General features: G+C 45.1%; 2 protein-coding genes across 3 annotated transcripts in view; both read right to left on the reverse strand.

Moving 5' to 3' along the window:
- UVRAG (UV radiation resistance associated) overlaps positions 1-14,187 on the reverse strand; it is a 105,907-nt gene extending 91,720 nt beyond the window's left edge. Inside the window, exon 1 of the mRNA XM_020809690.3 lies at positions 13,973-14,187. Coding sequence (XP_020665349.3) covers positions 13,973-14,050 — 78 coding nt within the window. The 5' untranslated portion in view covers positions 14,051-14,187. The remainder of the gene's footprint in view (positions 1-13,972) is intronic.
- A 5,311-nt stretch (positions 14,188-19,498) lies between these two features.
- DGAT2 (diacylglycerol O-acyltransferase 2) overlaps positions 19,499-24,649 on the reverse strand; it is a 48,310-nt gene continuing 43,159 nt past the window's right edge. For both annotated transcript variants that reach the window (XM_078390216.1, XM_020809702.3), the window contains 2 exons: positions 24,398-24,600; positions 19,499-22,548 (listed from right to left, as the gene is read on the reverse strand). In XM_078390216.1, coding sequence (XP_078246342.1) covers positions 22,394-22,548; positions 24,398-24,600 — 358 coding nt within the window. In that variant the 3' untranslated portion in view covers positions 19,499-22,393. The remainder of the gene's footprint in view (positions 22,549-24,397; positions 24,601-24,649) is intronic.

Raw genomic sequence — 24,649 nt, forward strand, 5'->3', positions numbered from 1 at the left:
GGTTCTGCAATTAAGCTTGAGTCCAAATATCTCTTGATTCACAGCTGCCTTTCAATGGCAAAGGGGTACAGTGGAGGGAATGCACCAGCAAAAACAGGTTTCTCTCTTCTCACTCTTATGCTGAGGGTCTTATCTCCTAATCCCTCCAGTCTGGTTTCTGGTGGCACAGAGATTTCCTTCTATTCATAATCATACAGAATACCTACACATTGGATATTATGCTCTGCCTGTCCTGCTCCATCCAATGTCAGCTTTAATAATAATAATAATAGCTTTTGAACTGCAGAGCTGGAAGGGACCCTGTGGATCACTGAATCCAGCCACTATCTTGGAGTCACCGTGTGGGAATCGAACTCATGGAGTCACCGTGTGGGAATTGAACTCCCAACCTTCTGGCTCCATAACCAGAGACCCATCTCACTGAGCTACCCAGCAGTTCTACTGCAGTTCTACTACAGAAGCCATAGGTAAAGGTAAAGGTTCCCCTTGACATTTTTAGTCCAGTCGTGTCCGACTCTAGGGGGCGGTGCTCATCCCGTTTTTCAAGCCGTAGAGCCAGCAGTTTCAGTTGTCACGTGGCCAGCGTGACTAGGGAGCACCGTTTTACCTTCCCACCGAGGTGATACCTATTTGTCTACTCACATTTTTTACGTGCTTTCGAACTGCTAGGTTGGCAAGGAGCTGGGACAAAGCGACGGGAGCTCACTCCGTCGCGTGGATTCGATCTTACGACTGCTGGTCTTCTGACCCTGCAGCACAGGCTTCTGCGGTTTAGCCCACAGCGCCACCACGTCCCACTATAGAAGCCATAGATCACTTCATTTCAGCAAACAGGGGGTTATATTTGCCCAAGGAAGTGGGGTACACCTTCTTGGACAAGAGCCAAAAAAGTCCAACTAACTGTGTTGTACAAGTGAACAGGAATCTGCCCTATGATTCTAAGCTAAGCTGCATCTTGCGTTTTCAAACTATGTGAATATATTTAGCAATCGCTTTGGAACATCAACAGAACTATGTCAACCAGTTCTGCCACTTAATCCTGCACAATTGCAAAACATATTTCCTGGAATTAAGGGCAAATGTCTAGACAAAACTGGCAGACAAGAGATTTTCTTTACTTGCTCTGGTCCTTCATGCTATTAAATTCCCATGTTGATATTTCTTAGTGGATCTGCAAATACAGTATAAGAGATTTAGCACAGAAGTAACAATTATGGTAAGTTTTTCCTAAGTTAAAATGCAAACTCTTCTTCACCTCCACAAAAGCACTGTGAAATTTCAGTATAGATGTTTTTTCAGTATAAAGGACAAAGCTTAATTAAAATAAAAACATTGTTTCCCAATCCACATTCAAAGACATATACCAAGTTGCACCATTATGGTCCAATATAGTTCTTGTTCAACAGTGAAACAGTTTTCAGCATTAATTCTTCTAAATGTTTTTGCATCCTACTTTTTATCTCACATCATGATCGCTGACGTCTGCTACATATTGTTCCTCTGCCACCCCATTCCACAAACCATCATCCATCTTCTACTACTAAATGACAGCTTGAAGCTAGGAACCTCTACACAAGCATAATCTTTCACAAGATACAAACAAAACTTAAAACTCGTTAACATCCTTGAGACACATAACCATACATCAGGGGTGGGCAATTAATTTCTATAGGGGGGCCACATGAAAAATCTGAACTGTGTTCGGGGGCCAAACCAACTTTACTTAAAAATAAAATGAAACAATGATGTTATGATTGTTTTTATTTTAAACTTGTTAATCTTCACAAATTCTAAAGAGGTTTTTTGCAGCATGTTAAAGATAAGCAACTGATCAACTTTAGACGAAAAGCTATAAATGGTTTTGATGTTCAAAACTGTCCGCGGGCCGGACAGGAGCAGCTCGTGGGCCGTATGTGGCCCTCGGGCCGCACTTTGCCCAGGTCTGCCATACATACTGTATAACTGTACAGGCATTCTTCTAACATTTCAACAGCACTGACGGGGATAATAAGGAAAGGAACAATGTTCTTTTCAATGTCATGTTTAGACTCTAGCAGCTGTCATGAGTTCAAACCCATGAAAGCTCTAATGCAGTTCAAGAGGGCAAGTGCATCAGCTGGCAGAAAGATTCAAGCCATAGCAAAACTCTGTAATTTTAGAACAGATACACCATATTAGTATCTAAAACTGCTATCCCAACCACACTTGCTTTGGATGAGTTCAGTCGAACTTATTTCAAAGTAAACATGTGTAGGATTATGTTGTACAATTTCCAGATGCAAACGCTGGTGCAGTCAAAGGACAGTCTTTTAAGGGAAAAAGAATAGAGGAAGAGGTACATCTAAACCATACACAAATTTTGCCCTGAAATGGTATAGCTATTAATGAAAGAACCCCCCTCATGTTCTCTCCCTGAGGAACAGACAAGAGGACTCACTCTCTTACCATGGAATGTGGAGATATAAAGGAATAGTCTGACCCCAAAACCTGTTCGTTTATTTCATTCATTGTTTATTTTAGTCATACCCTTCTTTTCTCTCTTGTGAGCCCAAAGCTGTTTTTCAATATATGTTTTAAAACAAGGTCAGCTACAACATTAAATTAATAGGATTAAAGAGATCTTATTAAATCAGATGGGCAAAACTATTGATGTGGTGGCACTGTGGGTTAAAGTCTGACACTCCACAACTTCCTGTCTCAAAAGCATCTCCTTGCTCATATGCCAAACCATATCAAAGTCCCTGTATCCTACAGTGTACTTTGAAAACACTAACGCTCAAATATATGGAAGCTGAGTCATGGCAACTGGACTTCTTTCTTGTTAAGGTGGAACTAAGGGCGAGACTAGTCTACCCAAAAGACCGCCCACCGAAACACAACAGGGTATATGTGGTCCAATGCAAAAAGGAGTGTTCGAAGCTCTACACCAAACAGCCACTGAACAGGATAATGGCTCAACACCGGAGGGGCAATGGCTCAGGACCACAATCAGCAGGGTTCCTTCACTTGAAGGACAAAGGACGCTCATTGGATGACCAACATGTTCTCAATTTAGACCCAGAAGATAGGTGGTTTGAGAGAAGGGTCGAGGAGGCCATACACGTGCATATAGAAAATCCCTCACTCAAGGCCTTAGACACAATCTGTCTCCTATTTATCATGCTGCCTTTTCATCCATCCCCAGAAAGATCCGGACCACACCCACCAGAAAGGCCACTGTTAACAACTGTTAATGACGCATGACAATGGGTGGAGAAGGACTGCAGAGGTGGGATTATCCTTCACCCCCAGCCCTTTGTCCTTCTAAGGAGCCTATTCAGACCAGGGAGAAGTGAAATCAACATGGAGGATATATAAGGGATCTCCTACCAACTCTCCTCAGACTGAAGAAGCTACGTACTTGGATGAGTAGAGAAACTTTTCAACCTAACAAGAAAGAAGTCCAGTTGCCATGACTCAATTTCCACATAACCTCACATAGATGACTGAGAATCTTGACAGACCAAGGCTCAGGATTATCTACCCACTCCACCTGACACAATTTGAAATTTTTAAAAAACCTGCACATTAGAACCAAAGGAAGCCTGGCCTGTCTTTGTAGCAATATCCCAATTAAAGTGAATGGGGTTTGTTCCAAATAGAACAGATGTGTCCTAAGCTTTTAACAAGCCTTATCAGTTCGTAAAATGTACTAAATAAATGGCTGGCTATCATTTATTCATTTATTTATTTATTTATTATTTATTTATTTATTTATTTATTTTATTTATATCTGGTCGGTTAAGACCACTCATGTCAGAATACATATAGTACAAGGAATCTATTTACCAAAAATCAAAAAAGTAAATTTTACTGCTGCAAGAAGGCAACTAAAATAATCTTTCTTTTAAAAAAAACTTCACATGAATTGCTTTTTAATATAATGGACAAAAAGATCAGGTGGCAGAAGCTCTTCACTTGAAGTAATTAAAAACTTCTTGTCTTCCTGGTTTACTTTCCAAAGCTCCTTAGGGATCCATTTTGCCCTGAGAAACCCTTTGAGAGCTTCAGGATGATTTTTTTTGGGGGGAGGGGGACTTTAACAGCAAAATAATCACAACTGGATTGCTGGCGGCAGTCCAACTTCTTTCTTTATTATTATTAAACACTCCGTCCCCTTGTCCTAAGCCTCCCAAAGGTGTCCCCCAGGACAAAAGGAAGCCCTAGTGAGACTCAGATCATAAAAGGAGTGAACAGAAAGCTTTTCATTACTTTAAATTACAGTAAAGGCTTCCAGTATCCAATCCAGGTTATGCTGGTACAAAGTTTTTCAACAGGATTTTGCCACTATCTTAGAAATCTTTTTATTGGAAACTGTTGCCTCCTACAAAAAATTTTTGAGATTTCATTAACTGTAAAAACAAAAACCCTGCAAATTCATAGTAACAAAGTTCAAGATTGTGCAATTCTTTTACCACTCAACCTCACACTTTGTTTCATTAACTACAGTACAAAATTCTTCCTTGTTACAGAACACTAGCCTTTCTGATAAAATTTCTGTATCATATCGTAAAGCCCCTAAATAAACAGAAAATCACACTTCCCTCTTTCACTAGCCGATTGACGCAAAAATGAATCAATACTAAAGAATAATTCAATTCTCCTGTGGGAGATTTCTGAAATGCAGACATAAACACAGGCACCCACGGTATTTAAAACTATCCTATCAGACCAAAACGAAAGAAAAATAATAAAAGAAGATAAAAACGTTGTGGCACTTTTGTTGTTGTTTAGTCATTAAGTCGTGTCCGACTCTTCGTGACCCCATGGACCAGAGCATGCCAGGCCCTCCTCTCTTCCACTGCCTCCAGGAGTTGAGTCAAATTCATGTTGGTCGCTTCGGTGACCCTGTCCATCCATCTCATCCTCTGTCGTCCCCTTCTCCTCTTGCCTTCACACTTTCCCAACATCAGGGTCTTTTCCACGGAGTCTTCTCTTCTCATGAGATGGCCAAAGTACTGGAGCCTCAGCTTCAGGATCTGTCCTTCCAGTGAGCACTCCGGGTTGATTTCCTTCAAAATGGATAGGTTTGTTCTCTTTGCAGTCCAGGGGACTCTCAAGAGCCTCCTCCAGCACCACAGTTCAAAAGCATCAATTCTTTGGCAGTCTGCCTTCTTTATGGTCCAGCTCTCACTTCCATACATCGCTACTGGAAAAAACATAGCTTTGACTATACGGACCTTTGTCGGCAAGGTGAGGTCTCTGCTTTTTAAGATGCTGTCGAGGTTTGTCATCGCTTTCCTCCCAAGAAGCAGGCGTCTTTTAATTTCGTGGCTGCTGTCTCCATCTGCAGTGATCATGGAGCCCAAGAAAGTAAAATCTCTCACTGCTTCCATATCTTCCCCTTCTATTTCACAGGAGGTGAGGGGACCAGTGGCCATGATCTTAGTTTTTTTGAGTTTGAGTTTCAGACCGTTTTTTGCACTCTCGTCTTTCACTCTCATTACAAGGTTCTTTAATTCCTCCTCACTTTCTGCCATCAGAGTGGTATCATCTGCATATCGGAGATTGTTGATATTTCTTCCGGCAATCTTAATTCCGGCTTGGGATTCCTCCAGTCCAGCCTTTCGCATGATGTATTCTGCATATAAGTTAAATAAGCAGGGGGACAATATACAGCCTTGCCGTACTCCTTTCCCAATTTTGAACCAATCAGTTGTTCCACATCCAGTTCTAACTGTTGCTTCCTGTCCCACATATAGGTTTCTCAGGAGATGGATAAGGTGGTCAGGCACGCCCATTTCTTTTAGGACTTGCCATACAGTTGTTTGCTGTGGTCCACAGAGTCAAAAGCTTTTGCATAGCCAATGAAGCAGAAGTAGATGTTTTGCTGGAACTCTCTGGCTTTCTCCATAATCCAGTGCATGTTAGCAATTTGGTCTCTAGTTCCTCTGTCCCTTCGAAATCCAGCTTGTACTTCTGGGAGTTCTCGGTCCACATACTACTGAAGCCTGCCTTGGAGGATTTTGAGCATAACCTTGCTAGCATATGAAATGAGTGGAGGCCTCAATACTTTGGAGCACTCTTTGCAAATGCCCTTCTTTGGAATTGGGATGTAGACTCATCTTTTCCAATCCTCTGGCCACTGCTGAATTTTCCAAACTTGCTGGCATATTGAATGTAGCACCTTAACAGCATCATCCTTTAAGATTTTAAATAGTTCAACTGGAATGCCATCACCTCCACTGGCCTTGTTGTTAGCCAGGCTTTCTAAGGCCCACTTGACTTCACTCTCCAGGATGTCTGGCTCAAGGTCAGCAGCCACACTATCTGGGTTGTGCAAGATATCCAAATCTTTGTGGTATAATTCCTTGGGGATTTGGTTTAGATTATATCTGACTAGCCCAGTGGTTTTTCCTACTTACTTCAATGTAAGCTTGAGTTTTGCTATGAGAAGCTGATGATCAGTCAGCACCAGGTCTTGTTTTTGCTGACTGTATAGAGCTTCTCCATCTTTGGCTGCAGAGAATATAATCAATCTGATTTCAGTACAGTCAACCCTTGACTTACGAACAGCCCTAGTTACGAACATTGCTACTTAAGAACTGCTCCGATGGAAAAAATTTTCCATCTACTTCAGAACTGAGCAAGTTACAAATGGAAAAACGGCAGGGGAAAGGGCGGGAAATTCAAACCGTCGGACAATCCCGGCTGGGCTCAGCCTCCCGGGCTTCCAGTGCTGTTATCGGGGCTGCCCTTCAGGAGAAGCCGGGCAGGGGGGAGAAAAGGAGGGAGCCGATCCAGCATTTCCTCCCCCCCCCCATCACTGCTGAAACCACCGTCAGGGCAGCCTTTTGGGAGAAGCGGGGGGGGGGGAAGAGAGAAATGCCGGATCGGCTCCCGCCTTTTCTCCTCTGCTGCCCGGCTTCTCCCAAAGGGCTGCCCCAATAGCGCTGGAAGCCCGGGAGACCTAAGGGGCCAGGAGCGAGGGCAGTGCCGAAGGAAAGCTCTCCTCCACCAACCCCAGGGAGAGCTCGGGCAGGCTTCCCTCTACGCTGCTTCGCCAGACGGCTCCATCCCAAGCTTCTCCCGCCTTCCTGAGTGGAGGAATCGGATCTGCTCCCTTTGTCTTCCGGAGCTGCGGTGTCGCAGCGGCATCGGGAGGCTGAACCTGGCCAGGGCGTTCTGGTCGCTCGCCTGCCTCACCCTCCGCCATGGCTGCAGCCGGTGGGGGGGGGGGTAGTGAGTGCCATTGGAGGAGGCTTTGGAGTGGCAAGGTAGGGCGCTGCTTTTTAAAAACTCTTCTGGGTGGCTTTTACAGGGTGGCTTTGGGGTGGGGGGGGTTATGTTTCTGCTCTTTTTTTTTTTTGGCAGTCCCAGTGCGGGACTTGCTCTGATGTTTATTTTGGGGTTTTGTTTTGTTTTGCACCCCAGCACCTTCTGGTCTTCCTGTGTTTATTTGGTTGTTTTTTTAAACCCCAGTGCCTTCTGACATGGCATGCTGTGTCCTTTTTATTTTGGGGGGTATTTTTTTTCCCTTCAGGTGGAACAGATTAATGGGTTCTCAATGCATTCCTATGGGATATTTGGATTCTATTTACGAACTTTTCGATTTACAAACTTCCTTCCAGAATGGATTAAGTTTGTAAATCGAGGGTTGACTGTATTGCCCATCTGGTGATGTCCATGTGTAGAGTCACCTCTTGTGTTGTTGGAAAAGAGTGTTTGTGATAACCAGCTTGTTCTCTTGACAAAACTCTATTAGCCTTTGCCCTGCTTCATTCATTCTGAACTCCAAGGCCAAACTTCCCTGTTGTTCCTTTTATCTCTTGGCTCCCTACTTTAGCATTCCAGTCCCCTAGAATGAGAAGAACATCTTTCTTTGGTGTCAGTTCTAGAAGGTGTTGTAAATCTTCACAGAATTGGTCAATTTCAGTCTCCTCAGCACTGGTGGTTGGTGCATAAACTTGGATTACTGTTTTGTTGAAAGGTCTCCCTTGGATTCATATTGAAATTATTCTATCATTTTTTTAGATTATATCCCATTACAGCTTTTCCCACTCTTTTGTTGACTATGAGGGCTACTCCATTTCTTCTATGGGATTCTTGCCCACAATAGTAGATATGACAATTGTCTGAATTGAATTTGCCCATTCCTATCCATTTTAGTTCACTGATGCTCAGGATGTCAATGTTTATTCTTGCCATCTCCTGTTTGACCACATCCAAGGTTCATAGATCTTACATTCCAGGTTCCTATGGAGTATTTTTCTTTGCAGCATCGGACTTTCCTTTCGCTTCCAGGCACGTCCCCAGCTGAGCGTCCTTTCAGCTTTGGCCCAACCACTTCATTAGCTCTGGAGCTACTTGTACTTGTCCTCCGCTCTTCCTCAGTAGCATGTTGGACGCCTTCCGACCTGAGGGGCTCATCTTCCAGCATTGTATCTTTTAGCCTTTTGTTTCTATTCATGTGGTTTTCTTGGCAAAGATACTGGAGTGGCTTGCCAGTTCCTGCTCCAGGTGGATCATGTTTAGTCAGAACTCTCCACTGTCCGTCTTGGGTGTCCCTGCACGGCATAGCCCATAGCTTCTCTGAATTACTCAAGCCCATTTGCCATGACAAGGCAGCAATCCGTGAAGGGATGTGGCACTTTAAAGACTGCTATATACAGATCTGAGGAAGAGGACTTGCCCACAAAAGTTCAAATTAAAATATAGTAGTTTTTTTTTTTTGCTAGCACAGACTGACATGGCTATCTCCTCTAAAACTAGGATGACCCTGTAGTTTAACAGCAAGAACTACAGTAGTGCCTCGCTTAACGACGATAATCTGTTCCAGGAAAATCACTGTTAAGCAAAAACATCGTAAAGCAAAAAAAAAAAAAAACCCATTGAAACACATTGAAACCCATTCAATGCATTCCAATGGGGTAAAAACTCACCGTCCAGAGAAGATGCTCCATGCGGCAGCCATTTTCGCTGCCTGTAGAGCAAGGAATCTGTCCCTAAACATAGCGGGGAGCCATTTTAATTACCCAGCGGCCATTTTGAAACCGCTGGTCAGCTGTTCTAAAACGTCATTTTGCGAAGAATCGGTTCCCGAAGTGATCGCAAAAAGATTGTTGTTAAGCGGATTCGTCGTAGTGCGGGGCAATCGTAAAGCCAGGCACCACTGTACATGACTGCACAAGAATGCTGCACATTTATCTTTTCATACATGTCAAGCTGTAACTCAAAAGAACATAGGAAGAACCCTGCTGGATCAGGTCAAGGACTCATCTAGTCCAGCTTCCTATATCTGCCAGTGCCCCACCAGATGCTTCTAGGAGCACACAAGACAACTACATACCTGTCTCCTGATCTGCCTCCCCTGCATCTGGCATTTGGAGGTCCCTTCCTTTTAAACCTGGAGATTATACATCCCCATCATGGCTTGTCACCCGCGATGGACTTTTCCTCCAGGAATCTGTCCAATCCCCTTTTCAAGGCATCTAGGCCAGATGCCATCCCCACATCCTATGGCAAGGAGTTCCACAGGCTAACAACACGCTAGGTCAAGAAATCTTTTCTTTGGTCTGTTCTCACTCTCCCAACACTCCATTGTAGTGGATGTTCCCTGGTTCTGGGATTGCATGAGAGGGAAAAGAGCTTCCTTCTATCCATCCCTTACATAATTTTATACGTCTCTATCATGTGCCCCCCTCAGGCACCTTTTCTCTAGACTAAAGAGACCCAAACTCTGTAGCCTTTTCTCATAAGGGAGGAGCCCCAGCCCAGTCATCATTTTAATTGCTCTCTTCTGCACCTTTTCCAGTTCCAATGTATATTTTTTGAGATGTGATGACATGAACTATACGCAATACTCCAGGTGTGGCCTTACCAGCGTTTCGTACAATGGCAATATAATGTTGGCTGTTTTATTTTCAATCCCCTTTTAAAGTCCCAATCATATAATCCGCCAGAGACCAGGATCACAAAATTTCTTGCTAAATGGGACATACAAAATATGGTAGAAACAATTGATCAGCCTGAACTGAACAAAGAGACAAGCTCTTATGAAATAAAACAGCATTTGAGGATGATGATTTCCTTGCCTATTATCCATACAGCTTTTTGCTTATTATTCAATAGTTTCCCCTTCATACACTATTTTTAAAATAATCTTTCACAAAGGATACTACCAATTTTGAAGGTAAGGTAAAGGTAAAGGTTCCCCTTGATAATTTTTGTCCAGTCGTGTTCGACTCTAGGGGGCGGTGCTCATCCCCGTTTCCAAGCCATAGAGCCAGCGTTTTTGTCCGAAGACAATTGTCTGAAGACAATCTTCCGTGGTCACATGGCCAGTGCGACTTAGACAGGGAACAGTTACCTTCCCACCGAGGTGGTCCCTATTGATCTACTTGCATTTGCATGCTTTCGAACCACTAGGTTGGCGAGGAACTGGGACAAGCAACGGGCGCTCACTCCGTCGCATGGATTCGATCTTACAACTGCTTGGTCTTCTGACCCTGCAACACAGGCTTCTGCGGTTTAGCCCGCAGGGCCACCACATCCCTAGCGCCACCACGTCCCTATTTTGAAGGCAAAACCTGCTAAAACCAGGAAAGCAATCTGCTGAAACGGTGACTAAAAATATTACCAGTCCGAAGGATTCTTGTCACATTGTAAAGGACTGCTGCAGGGTCTTGATTTAAGCTTCACATTACACCGAACTAGAAGGCATCAGCTTAAACAAAACCTTCCTAGTCAGGGGCAGCTAATTTTCTGCACACTTGCCATCATTGGGACCAAAAACAGTGGAGGAGCACTGCTTAAGACTAGGTTAATGGACCTGAACTCCACTGAAATGATCTTCTGTAGCCAAAGGTAAAGGTAAAGGTTCCCCTTGACAATTTTTGGCCAGTCGTGTTCGACTCTAGGGGGCGGTGCTCATCCCCGTTTCCAAGCCATAGAGCCAGCGTTTGTCCGAAGACAATCTTTCCGCGGTCACATGGTCAGTGCGACTTAGACACGTAACGCTGTTACCTTCCCACCAAGGTGGTCCCTATTTATCTACTCGCATTTACACGCTTTAGAACCGCTAGGTTGGCGGGAGCTGGGACAAGCGACGGGCGCTCACTCCGTCGCGTGGATTCGATCTTACGACTGCTTGGTCTTCTCACCCTGCAGCACAGGCTTCTGTGGTTTAGCCCGCAGCGCCACCACATCCCTGTCTGTAGCCAAACCCGCTCAGAAATCTGACTTATTAACTAAGCAAAGGAGAGGGGAAAAAACTGCTATTGTGTGATGATTCTGTGATAATTTCAAACAGACCTAAAAGAAAGCAATCATTAAAGGGATTCCCTAACTCTAAGCATAATTTATTTTAAAAATCAATTTATTTTATTTAAATTGCAATTTACATCAATCTGATCTTTAAAAAATCATTGATTTTTATCCACCCTGTCTGGTGGCCAAGCGTCCAGCACACCCCTCTCTAAAATCAACTGATGCAACTTGACTGCTTCCAATACTAAAACTCCACCAGCAGCCAACGTTTACTGAACATCCAGATCAGTAGCCACTTTATTACTTCCTGACGCTCAGGATCAACATTTATTTTGAGCCAGATAAAGATGGGTAGAATGAAGTGAGAGACATGTTCACTTTCAGGATTTCACTGTTTCAGAATAACTCACTTGTTGTTCTTCACGGGGGCGGGGGGAATAACTGAAGTGTATAATATACTATATGAACAGCAAATGCCCCTATTCCTAATTACACAGACTCCCGCCCACCCCAAAAGCATTTAAATATCAACCTTTCTTTAACCTACTTCTTTTTCTGAGTTCTTCACAGTTATTCTCTCTATTCCATTCTAAAGAATAATAATCTAAAAAATATCTTACACCTCTCATACACACAGAGACAAATAATCAAAACATCTCCACCCTCCTTTTCACAGTAGCCAGTTCCCTAAAAGCACTAGAGATGCCACCAGGAAACACACTCCACTATGGGCGCACATTCTACATGTGAGGCAAATCCTGGATCCAACCCCTAGAGGTGCGGGTGGATAGTGTCCGCAATGATGCAGAAACCAGTACTGTCAAGACAGAACACAATTAGAACAAGGGTGAGCCTCCTCGTCAGACGGCACAAATGCCAACCCGAAAGTAGATGCAATTATCAGCCTGGAAAGTTGTTCTATAGACGCATACAGCCAACTGCTGCATCTCACCATGTTTCTTCCCTAATGATGGGCTCTTCAGACGAGGAGTGAAGAACTTGTCAGTTCCAGGTGGCTTATCTCAATGCCCCTCGGCTATGCAGGCTGGCTATGCAGGCTCAGACCCACAGGGTTGCAATTTAGCTACATCTTGAGGGTCACCCACTCTCTAGGTCACACCTAGACCCTGCAGAAACAGATGTACTACTTCATATCCAACATTCTAAGATCTATCTAATGAATTCCTCAACTTTACTTGCCATAAATATTCAAGGGGTTTTTTTTCTTGACTGTTAAATCATGTTAATTTTGGGTTGGGGCTAGGGTTCCCCCTTACCCTTTCCACCACGGCACTCTTACTGTGGGCAACCCTCCACTCCCCTCATAGCCACACAAAGTGAAATACACAACTCTCTCAGCCAGGCTTCCTTCACCCTTTGCCACCCAAGGCACAAACTCAGAGAGTAGATAAGTCACCCATTCCCATTCTCTCTCTCTCTCTCCACACACACACACACAATGCAACCCCCTGTCCCAGGAAGGGACTCCCATTGCATTGCTGGGAGAAACTGCCATGTGTTCACATGTGTTTGTGCTTCTGTTTGTGTACTTGCCTCTTGAGTGTGTATAAACCCCTTCCTCCCCAGCACTCCTACCATGGGTGACCTTATACAGTGGTGCCTCGCTTAACGAGTGCACCACATAACGACGAAATCGCATAGCGATCCGATTTTTCGGATCGCTAATGCGATCGCTTAACGTTTTTCTTATGGGGCACAATTCGCTTTGCGAAGACCGGTAAGCGTTTCGCTTACCGATCTTCGCAAAACGAAGCCCCGACGATCAGCTGTTCGGCGGCCAAAATGGCCGCCGGAAGCCCGGAAATGGCCCAAAATGGCCGCGCGCAGCGTTTTCGCGCCCTCGTTAAGCGAGGCGAGGGTGCGAAAATGGCTGCCGGCCATTACAAAGCTTCGTTGAACGGTGAGTATTTGGCTCATTTGGAACGCATTAAACCATGTTTAATGCGTTCCAATTGAAATCCCTGCCGCGTTCAACGATGCTTCAGCATAGCGAAGGTTAATCCGGAACGGATTAACCTCGCTATGCAAGGCACCACTGTACTCTCTTATATACACACCCACAACTCCCTCCAAGCCAGGCTTCATTCACCCATTGTTGTCCAAGGAATGGACCCAGAGGGCTGACAAATCACCCATTGTTATTGTCTTCGTCCTTAAGTCGTGTCCGACTCTTGACTCTTTGTGACCCCATGGACCAGAGCACGCCAGGCCCTCCTGTCTTCCACTGCCTCCCGGAGTTGGGTCAAACTCGTGTTGATCGCTACGATGACCCTGTCCAACCATCTCATCCTCTGTCATCCCCTTCTCCTCCTCTTGCCTTCATGCTTTCCCAACATCAGGGGCTTTTCCAGAGTCTTCTCTTCTCATGAGATGGCCAGAGCATTGGAGCCTCAGCTTCAGAATCTGTCCTTCCAGGGAGCACATATGTACATATACACGTGTGTGTGTTGGTTTGTGTGCTTCTGTTTGCATACCTGCCTCTTGAGTGTGTATTAACCTCTTCCTCCCCAGCACTCTTATTGTGGGTGACCCTCCACACACACACACACAAAGTCCCTCACAGCCAGGCTTCCTTAACCCTTTGCTGCCCAAGGCGCGGACCCAGAGGGCAGACACGTCCCTGCCTCCCCCACTTCTCTCTCTCTCTCACACACACACACACACACACACACACACACACACACACACGAGAGCACCAACCCACCTGCTGGGAAGGCAGCTCCACGTGGAGGGCGCGGGAGGCCGGGCCCGGCGGGGGCAAGACGGCGGCGCTCTGGCTCATGCTGGAGGGAGGCGGAGGTGGAGACGGCGGGTAACGGTGGCGGCCCGGCGGCGGCGGCGGCGGCGGCGGCAGGAGCAAAGGCGGCCTGGGCGCCTGCGCATTGAGCCCGGTCTGTCAGCCTTCCCCCCCCCTCCGTCCTCCTCAGCCGCCGGGCGCGGAACGGTTAACCATTGGCAGGGTAACGACGGCTTCGTTCCTCCCTCGTTCCTTTTCGTCGAACTACCCCGCCGCCAGAGAACGAACCCGCGAGGCCTCCCACGAGCGCGCGCGCGCGCCCGCTCCCTCACGGAGCCATGTTTTCGGACCCTCGCGACTAGGTAAAGAAGAGGACAGAAGAATGAGCGACGGGCCTCGGCCGCTCGCCGGTTGGCTCCGAGGAAGGGAGGGCGGGGATCCGGCGTGCCACGTCGCCGTCTCATTGGCCGACGGGCACGTCAATCCGGCCTAACGCCTGGACTCCGGCGTGGATTGGCCGGCGTCCGCTTCTGTGCGGGTTTTGGGGAAAACGCCGCCTCTTGTCAAAAGAAAAACCTGCCCGAGGCCGAACTCGTACCTCGCGCCTCATTGGTCGGCGCGTCTTTTTTAAGGGGCAGGGCCAACGCCTTAAGAAGTCCTTAGTGATTGGACGGGGCTTTGTTTTTGACCGAGGGGAGAGCCAACGGACTTTGGGGGAACCAGGAGGGAAGATGACGACGCATCACATGGCATCTGTTTTTATCATGTGACAGAAGACATGGGAGAAAGGGAGGCTGTCCCCATAGCAACAGATGGGGGAGCTCTTACTCCGGGCTTTAAGGATGCTGCGTTCCACAATGCCTTGCGGGGCAATGTTATTCCCTATTGTTTTTGTAGTTGTTGTTGTGGGCTGTCAAATCTGATTGAGCGATCTCCAAAACGTCCTGTCCTCAACAGCCCTGCTTAACTGTTGCAAACTCAAGCCTGTGGTTTCCTTCAGGGAGTCAGTCTATCTTACATTGGGGTCTCCCTCTTTTCCTGCTGCCTCCATCCTTTCCCAACGTGATTGTCTTCTCCAGACAATCCTGCTTTCTCAGGATGTGCCCAAAGGAGGACAGCCTTAGTTTCAACATTTGTGCCTCCAGAGAGAATTCAAGCTTGGTTTGATTTAGGAGCCACTGGTTCACCTTTCTGGCATTCCAGGGTATCCATAAAACATTCCTCCAGCGCCATATCTCAGATAAGCCATTTCCCCCCGTCAGCTTCCTTCACTGTCCACCTTTCACACCCATACATGATGATCGGAAATACAAGAGTGTGGGTTATCTTGGTCTCGGTCTCCAGGGTCACATCCTTACACTTGGTGATCTTTTCTAGTTCCTAAGTTTACATTAGGCTCTGCAGGTTTACATTAAATTCTGGGTCTTATATATAAGATTGATTGTCAAACGCTTTATCATGAATTATTACAGCATTTATTTATTTAATAATAAACTTACACAACTGTTCATTTTCATTTATACAACTTTTCATTTCCTTTTGTTTTAAAAAACCCTAATTAATTTACACTGTAAATATTACAGTAACGGAAGTCAAGAAAATACAGAAAAAACGCTATGCAAAATAATAAGACAATAACATTCTGTTATAAGGAGTAAGTATTTCATAAACACTTTTATATTTTGGCATGGTTACAGGCCTCCAGGGCAAGTTAAAATTAAAAAAAACTGAGAGGACAGTAACACAGATCTGGGTTATCAGATTTCAGAGTACTGACTGCAACCCCAGGAAATTGCTAGGCTTCTGCAGAAAACCTAACTTTAGGGATTCAGGAGGAGGCCATTTTGTTTGTGTTCTCAATGTGTTCTTGTAGGCTTGCTTGCTTACTTATTTTATTTATTTAACTTATATGCCGCCCACTCTACCCAAAGGTCTCTTTTTTAGTTACTGTGAAATGGTTTTCAAGTCTGTGCACCATCTTCTTCCCTTCCCAGCGGATGCCAGGGCTCACTGGTTCAGCAGAAAAGTTACTTTTCTGTGCAGTTTGTGATGAGCAACAAGAATGCACTTAAAAATCAGCAGCAAGGGTCTAAGAGAAACCCTGTAGATGCCTGGCATCCCTTGTGCCCCTTGACATGGTTGCAACACATAAACTTTAACACATTAGACAAGCACACATGATTTCGCAAGTGTTAGACAAGAGTCTGTGATATTACCAAAGAACTGTCTCTGCCATGTCTCTGGATCCCGCGAGGTGCTAGTCCCCCTCTGTTCAGCACTGGTTAGACCTCACCTTGAGTCTTGTGTCCAATTCTGGACACCACACTTCAAGAAGGATGCTGACAAATTGGAACCAGTTCAGAGGAGGGCGACAAGGAGGATCGGGGGCTGGAAACGAAGCCCTAGGAGGAAAGACTGAAAGAACTGGGCAGGTTGAGCCTTGAGAAAAGAAGCCTTGAGGGGAGAGAGGATAGCACGGTTAAAATACACGCTCATCCCAGAGTGCAGGACATGCAACCATGGGCTCAAGTTACAGGAAGCCACATTTCGGTTGAATAGCAGGAAAAACTTCTTAACTGTTAGAGCAGTACGACAATTGAACCTTGGGACGTGGTGAGGGCTCCAACACTGGAGAAAATTGGACCACCATCTGTCAGATCTGCTTTGCTTTGGATTCCTGTCTTGAACAGGGGGTTAGACTGGATGGCCTTAGGCTTAGAGGCTCCTTCCAACTCCATGATTCAGTGCATCTTTTGGCTACAAAATCTTAGAGAACGGGAGGCTGCTGTGTTGGTAGTCCTCATGAAGTTGAGAGAAAACCTTTTATCTGTTCACCTGTTAAGTTCAGGGGCTGAGCAAGGCTGCAGGAGTAACTCCATCTCTCTGTCTTGCTTTGAGCCCCTTCCTCAGGGTTGCTGATGGTATTCCATTAAGGCACTTGTGGAAACAGGGCATGAACAGAGACGCTTATTATTATAGGGACAGGGAACCTACATTCTTGGTCCACAAAATCCATAAGTCCCTTTTGGAAGACCAGTTAGGGGGCAGTAATGTAAGGACCCTCAGAGGAAGGACCACGGGCTCTCCACCACAGGTTTCCAGCTTTGGAACTCAGTCAAGTGTTAGTTAAGTTTTATTATATGGTCACAGACCCGAAAATTCAAAGATAAAAACATAATTACAAGATGTGCAGAAGAGCTAAGTTGTAGTCAAGTGTTTTGCAAATTCAGCTGATAGCAGCAGTGGTCTGGTCTCTTTTTACATCTTTTGTTCAAATTCATCACTTGACTTTCGGGCATTACAGTGAGAACTTATATATTATTAGTTCACACAAGATTTTTAGCTTAATCCTCCTAACAAGGGAGTTTCCTGCAAGCCTCACTTCAATTCCGTTTAACCTGCAGGCTGCAGCCAATAGCTGGTTTTTAAAACATAAAGCTGGGAAAGAATGAGGTCACCCCGGAGCATGGAAATTTTATGATTTTTTTCCCACTGCAACTCCCAGACACACCACCACCACCACCACCACCACCACCACCCCGAAAACAAGGCCACCTGTAGCAATGCTGGCTGTGAAAATCTGGAAAATATAATCCTCCAAAAATAACTTTTGCACATAACTTCATCCCTCAGATCCACCTGTGCATGGGTCTTTATCACGAACTGGTCTCTCTCCAAGGCGAGCCAGAGAAATGCAATTGCTCCATAAAGGTGTACAGGTCCCAAGCAAAGAAGTTACTCCAGGAACCGTTAACTGTGTTCTGAGGATTACAGAGAGTGATTCTTCTGCTGGAGCCTCAAAGCCCTAAAAATGGCTTGGCACCTGGATATTTGAGTATGTTTTCCCACATGTGCCGTCTCCCTGCTTGATCATAGAGGTCTGGTATGGGTGGCCTTCATATCCCACAATTCAGAACAGCATAGTATGTGACGACACACTGGCAAAGTTTTTCTCTCCTGATTGTGAAATGCTCTTCCCTGGGAGGCTCCGCTGGTGATGATACAGATTAAATTTGGGCACCAATTTAAAACTGGGTTCTCCACTGGATCCTTGGAGGTTCAGATGATGGCTTGTGCAGACTCTAGAACTTTGTAACTATATATGCTTCAAATGGTCTTACCTGTTTTGTTTAAAATTATTTTATATGTGTTACGCTCATATTGTGTGATTTAAAGAGAAAGAGTTCTAAGGAGGGAGATATTGAACGCTGAAGTCACTTGTCCATAGTGAGCAGCACCTGGACCGCTGGCTCAATGGGCAGGTTGATCATCTGGTTACTAACATCCTAGCTCAAGCGAGATGCACTAGAATTCTCTTCAAAACCAAGAATGACTTCTAGCTTTGCACCCATATATATAAATTAGCTTATGTAGTTTTATGCAAATCAGTGTTCTCTAATGCCCTCTCTTTTCTTGACAATGGCTATCTTCCATTTTAGTGGTGTGTAAGCAGACATCCTACATCGAAGAATCCAGCTAGTTACCATTACCGCAAAAACTTTTTGAGAAAGAACTCTTTGTTGTTACAGAAAAGGAACTACAATAATCCCTTTAGTTAAATGTGTGAAGAATATCACTAAGTCGCTGTCCTTTGGGGTACAACGCATATCTGAGTAACAAGGCCACACATACCCTGTACAGTATCTGTAAAGTGTTCCCGTGACATGCTACGATTATGCCATGTCACATTTCTGTTGTGATGCCATTTAACAATTCCTTTTGTGCAATACTTAAGGCGTGAACAGCGACCAGAACTCTGTAACTTATAATCGCCAGCAAAACATATCATAAACCTCAGCAGCACATGGCCACAAGCGAGTAAGTCTTTATAGCAGTTTGTTGTTACTGTACATATCCGTCGCATGGCTCACTGGAGAGGAAGCAATATATAGGAAATGTAGGCATGGCAGATGTGTTCTAATACAAAGGTAGAGCATCCAAAGTGGAGTAGGCTACAATCTTCTGCAGACAGGCTTCCATCCATTCCTAACTGGTATGCCATCTTATTAGGGGTGGGATTTTAGGGGGACTATAGATCTCACAATTTCCCATTCTGGAAGTTCTACTTGGCAGACAAAAGGTTTTACAGACAAATATAACACACCAGGAAGAAAGACCTAAACTGATACACTTTGAGGCCTAGCTAGGCCTAGCTCCCTCTCTCTTCCTGTTCCTGCCACAGCCATAAGCAAGAACTTCCTTTCTGAACAGGAAGCCAGACCGAGCTAGGCCTACCTAGGCCCGAAAGCCTCCGGGCTCATTTGGTTTTTTTTCCCCATCACACATTTTTTCCTTCCCCCCCCCCATCACACAGCATATGCAGTTTGTCATGATACCAAAAAACAAACAAACAAACAAACAAACAAACAAACAAACAAACAACCCCAATGCCAGCTTCCTAACCATCATAAATTCACTGCTGACGTTTATACTCATAGTTTTACATCAAGCAACAAGATTCTGGCCAGCAGAAAGGAAGCAGAGAACAATCAATACACTATTTTTGTTTATGTTTATTTCTATAAATTTGTACAAAATTATCCCCCCCCCCCCGATGTACAATAGTTCCTGAAACACCCAAAAGTTGGAGCTTTTTTTTTCTGTACATTTTACAATCACAGGGAGACCAGAAGCCCTGGATTTCTGCATCACCCAAAGGCACTATTAGGGCTTGGATCTTTATCAACAATTAAAACAAATGAAGGCGGCGGGTTAAACATGCAATAGTGCAAAACATTTTTTATATATGCATGTGTCTGTATGCACTCCCATGGGGCTCTGAATATGTTCTCTGTATAGCTTCAGTTAATATCCATGTAAACATTTACAAAATAGTTAATACATTGTGCAGCAGAAGAGCTATGTTATATACATTCATTGCTGAGTGGATCATCACTATCATTTTCTTTAAACCCCCCCCCCCCCCACACACACACACAGGTATTTCCAGAGTTATAGCTCGGCCTCGTTCTCACAAAACACTTTTTCTACGGAGACTCCTGGTAGATTTCAGCACAGATTCTGACGGCCAGTTTTGGTCCGGGGGGGGGGAATCTCCTGTACTTTTAATGCACAAGCGGGTGACCAGAAGGTATGGGACCCCATTTTGTGCCCCCTGCCTGTAGACTTACTGTGGGATATATTCCACAAAAGCAAGAAACACTTATTTTCACACACACACACACACACACACGGTTGGCTTCCAAGCGTTAATGGCAAACTGTACAATCTCACTGCTTCCTTCAGTGGAATTCTGCCATTTGCTACCAAATTCCAGTGGTGTGTGTTGGGGAGACGGACGGCTACGCATTGCCCACCCCTGCTTGAACGGATACACAGAGAGGGACGATACTACTCAAGAGGGAGTATTCGAAGTATCAAGCAGCCATTTTCGAAAGTAAGATTAGCCACAGAGACACTTCCCTGTCCGGACACATTTAGTAATCCCAACAGTGACAGTGGAGAGGAAGGAAGGGTGGAAGGAAGGAACTGATGGTGGAAGAAAGGAAGTTGAGTTGCACATAACTGGACTTCCTTTCGAGCTGCAGAGGAAGTCTAAAGAGCCGGGGCAGAGGCTTTACTGCAATACAGAGGAATCAAGAGGTGGTAGAGGAAGGGGACAATACACCGGTGCGCTAGAGAGAGTTCCATACAAAAGGAAGAAAAGGCAGGAGCATCTTAAGGAACAGAAGATCTTTGGACAACTGAGGTCTTTGGTTAAGATAAAGTTTATCAGTGACAAAGTAAGGTTAACAAGTCACAGGCTGAAATCCTGTTCAAGTCTGCACCGTGTGGAAATGGGTTGGGGCCTTCCGTCCAGGAGTCAGCATGGCACACACGATTCGTGCAACTTCGCACTGTGGCTGCGCAACTCATGCTGCAGCTGCACAATGGACTGCATGGTTCCTGAGCACACCCTTCACAGTGCGGTGGCACAAACAGTTGCGTGGTCCACACTAGGGCTGCCCCACAACACACCTGTGGAAAGACTCCATAGCTCACCTTCCACCGCACCATGATTTCCACTCCTCCCCCCCAACACTTCTAAAGCTTTGCATTGCCCACATAGTTGGTGCAATGGGATTTCAGTCACAGCAAGTGGGATAAGGAGAAAGAGAGACGGAGGTTGATTTTCTTTTCTTAGGAAAAAGATGACATAAATTCTCCCTGTCGCGCATCTGCTGAAAGCACAGAAACCTCCCTCGAGAAAACATTTGGCAGCACTGTCATATATCCCTCTTCATTCTTCCCTGTGTGCACGCACACACACAAAATAAACGTAGTGGCTTTTTGTTTCTGGAATCACAGAGTTGCACTGGCCAAACGCTAGCACCCCACTGTGCTTTAATACAGGATTTTCGTACGTGATATATAACGGGGCAGGTACCATCTTCTAAAAGAGTCGGATTCTTTCTCACAAGAGAAAACAGGAGAAGAAAGGCCAATGCAAAGATATTTGTGAGGATCAACTAACTGAACAAGGTCTCTTTTCAGAGCGTGTATGTGTCTTTGGTTCTTAACAATGTGCAAACAGGATAGGGCCGGGCGGGAGAAAATTAGAGAATTTGCATTGCTTGTGCTTCCTGGAGGGGTTAGGGTTGGCCAGAAATCCCCTTGAGCTATGTCACGGTGTCTGAAAATCAGTTCTGGTACATTAGAATTAATAGCAGTACCAACGCAAGCTAAATATTTGGGGAGGTGCCAATGCTGCAGCCTACAAGACTTGAAAATCTGACACTACGAGGAATCCTAATAGTATTTTTCCTGCATTATATGGTCCTACCACAGGGGAGCAGGATCATGCCCGTGATCTGCCTTCTTTTGGCCCTCAGATGTTAAGAAGTTTGCAAGGGTTTCCCCTACCAGGCAGAAGGTTCTAAGGCCAACTCCTGGAATCTCCAATTAAAAAGATCTCAGGGGCAGGAGATCTGCAGGCGGCCAGCTAAAACCAGGCAAGATTGAGCGACTAGACCCAATTGTTGGAATGGAAGTACCCTCGAAGATTAAAAGCTGCTCTAATTCTGGTTCTGGGCTCCTGTGTTCTACCGTGAACGACACGGGGTCTAAAAAGCAAATATGTGTCTTTCGCTCTTAATTTCCTATTAAGAGGCCCACGGGGATCCCTCTGTGTGGCGATAGAGCAGGATGTATGGGTCACAGACGAGCCAAACAGAAACCACCACCGCCACCCTTTTTTTTCTGGAGAGCTCTTATGTTTCAAATCTTTAGAGGACTTCTTTTCTTTTTTTCCCACCCTTTTAAAAACCTCATGCGCACAATCCACGCTCACTTCTCTGATTCACAGACTCAAACGACTCAAGTTCTGGCGAGAAAAAAACGTCTCTTTCAATGGGCCTAAATCGCCGAGGAGTAACGTCCTTCGCGCCGTCAATTGATTTCCAGAACCTCTGTCTCTTCCAAGCCGAATTTTGTCTTGTACTTTTCAAAGAGTCTGATCAGAGAGTTCACATAGAGGCTGTGATAAAAGTCTATTTCCTTCTGGTTTGGGTTCTCGATTTTGGGAATGGTTATCGGCTCCCCGACTGAAAGACAAAACGGAGAGCAGAAAAATAAGGCAGATGTTCAGCGAGGCCCAGCTAACCTGCCTCCCCATACCCCAAGACAACCTTCTTCGCCATGGTAGTCCCTCCAGGTATCATGGACTACAACTTCCCCTCCTCCCCAGCTGGACAGGGATGAAGGGTACTGAGTTCCACAACAGCTGGACAACATCAAATTCTGGAAGGCTGCCCATCACATAAACCAATGCAAATCAACATCTGGAAGGGGGGCGTTTGGAAATCAGTGGGGACACCCCTCAACCTCTCAGGTAAAAGAATTTTAAATAGCAGCTCTTTAACTATGGCACTGCCAAGAAGATTCCAGTACGAAATCTATAGGGTCCCTTTCCGGGTATGCAGTTTGAAGGTTGTTATTGTTAAACCACTGGGTTAGAAGTTCAGTTCTATTGCCAGTGGCCTGAACTGAGATAATGCTTTTTTATCCCACCAAATTAATTTAGCAATGCCAGTGCTTGGATGTTCTCTTTGATGCTACGTTCTGAATCGTCACTTTACGTACATTTCAGCTTTCGCACAATATTGTGTCTTTTCAAATTTCATTTCCCACTTAGCCTCAAGGGCTTATATTTCCACACCTTAGCAAAGTTCTTCTTTTGCTTTTTCTGGACTACAACTGCCTCAGTCTCCCCGCTCTAAGACCTTCTGGGACTTGTGTTCCAAAATCCAAGCCATTTTTCCGAGTTATGTCACACCTTCATACAAGCAAGCCTACTGTCCTCCATCAGCTGAAGTGGATGTTAGTCCATCAACAGGTGTACCACCCTTGGCACAATATTGTAGTATGTTGCTCCATTTTTAGCACTTTTTGCCAACATGATGATGATGATGTGCTGTTAAGTCAATTCTGACTTATGGTGACTCTTTTCAGGGTTTTCCTAGTAGAGAATATTCAGAAATGGTTTTCCCATTCCCTTCCTCTAGGGGGAGCCCTGGGACTGTGTGCAGCTTGCCCAAGGCTACACAGGTTGGCTGTACTCACAGGAGGCACCGTGGGGGAATCGAACTCCCAACTTCTGGCTCCACAGCTGAATGCCTAAACCCCTGAGCTACCCAGCCAGCCACCCCAAGATACAACCTGGATATCAACAGTATAAATCTTTCCTCTATGTTTTTTTTGGATTAAGATGGAATCTCTCTTCCACTTGTTCGCATTATTCCTTTGGATGGCATTCATACTATTTTGTATGTACATTTGCTCAGCAAAGTCTTCTTTCTGTATTTCATTGTTATAAGGGTAATAGCTGAAGGCCCATCTTTTCAGACAGGCTTTTAACCATAACATAAGTCCTTGAATGCCTTTTTTAAGTGATCATTTTTAATATTCACTTGTTTTTAATGATTCAATAGTATTTTATTCAGTGTATCGTTGAATTTTTTTTAATGGTTAACTTATTCTTTTTTTTTAATGATTAACTTATTTTTTTTAATGATTTACTTATTCTGTTTTTAATTCTATTCTTTTTAATACTGTGAGTGGCCTTGGATCCCCTTGTCCAGAGAAAAGCAGCTTATAAATAAAACAAATAAATAATATTTAAAAGACAAACAAATGTATTTCAGGGTGAGTTTTTGGACACCAAAATTTGCTTCCTCAGATGCCCATAGTATCATGAGTTTGATGGGGTTTCTCTCTCGCTCGCTCTCTGATTAAATCTGGTGTCCCCCCCCCCCCCTTGGCAGCCAACTTTCATGTCTTTAACCAAAAACTCAAAGCGTACACCAAAGCAAGCGAGGGGAAAGCCCAGTGAGGTTTCACTCTACGTCCCCGTGTGGACCCAGGCGAACCCGTCCTCTTGATGGTCCTCCTTACCAACAGTGGTGATGGGTTTGGAATAGGGCACCAAGCCCCAGCTGCTGGCAGAGAAGAGGCCTCGTCCATGGAAGAGGCAAGGTGCGAAGCCCACATATTTCTGAAACTTCTTTTGGACCCATCGTCCCCAGGAGCCCTCTTCAAAGACCACTTGCTTGTAGACCTCATTCTCGCCAAATGAGTAGATGGGGACCAGATCTGCCCTGAAAGACGAAACCCAATCACAAGGTCAGAAGGATTCAGAAGGCCTTG

The sequence above is a fragment of the Pogona vitticeps genome, chromosome 3 (genome assembly GCF_051106095.1).
Source record: "Pogona vitticeps strain Pit_001003342236 chromosome 3, PviZW2.1, whole genome shotgun sequence".
NCBI lineage: Eukaryota > Metazoa > Chordata > Lepidosauria > Squamata > Agamidae > Pogona > Pogona vitticeps.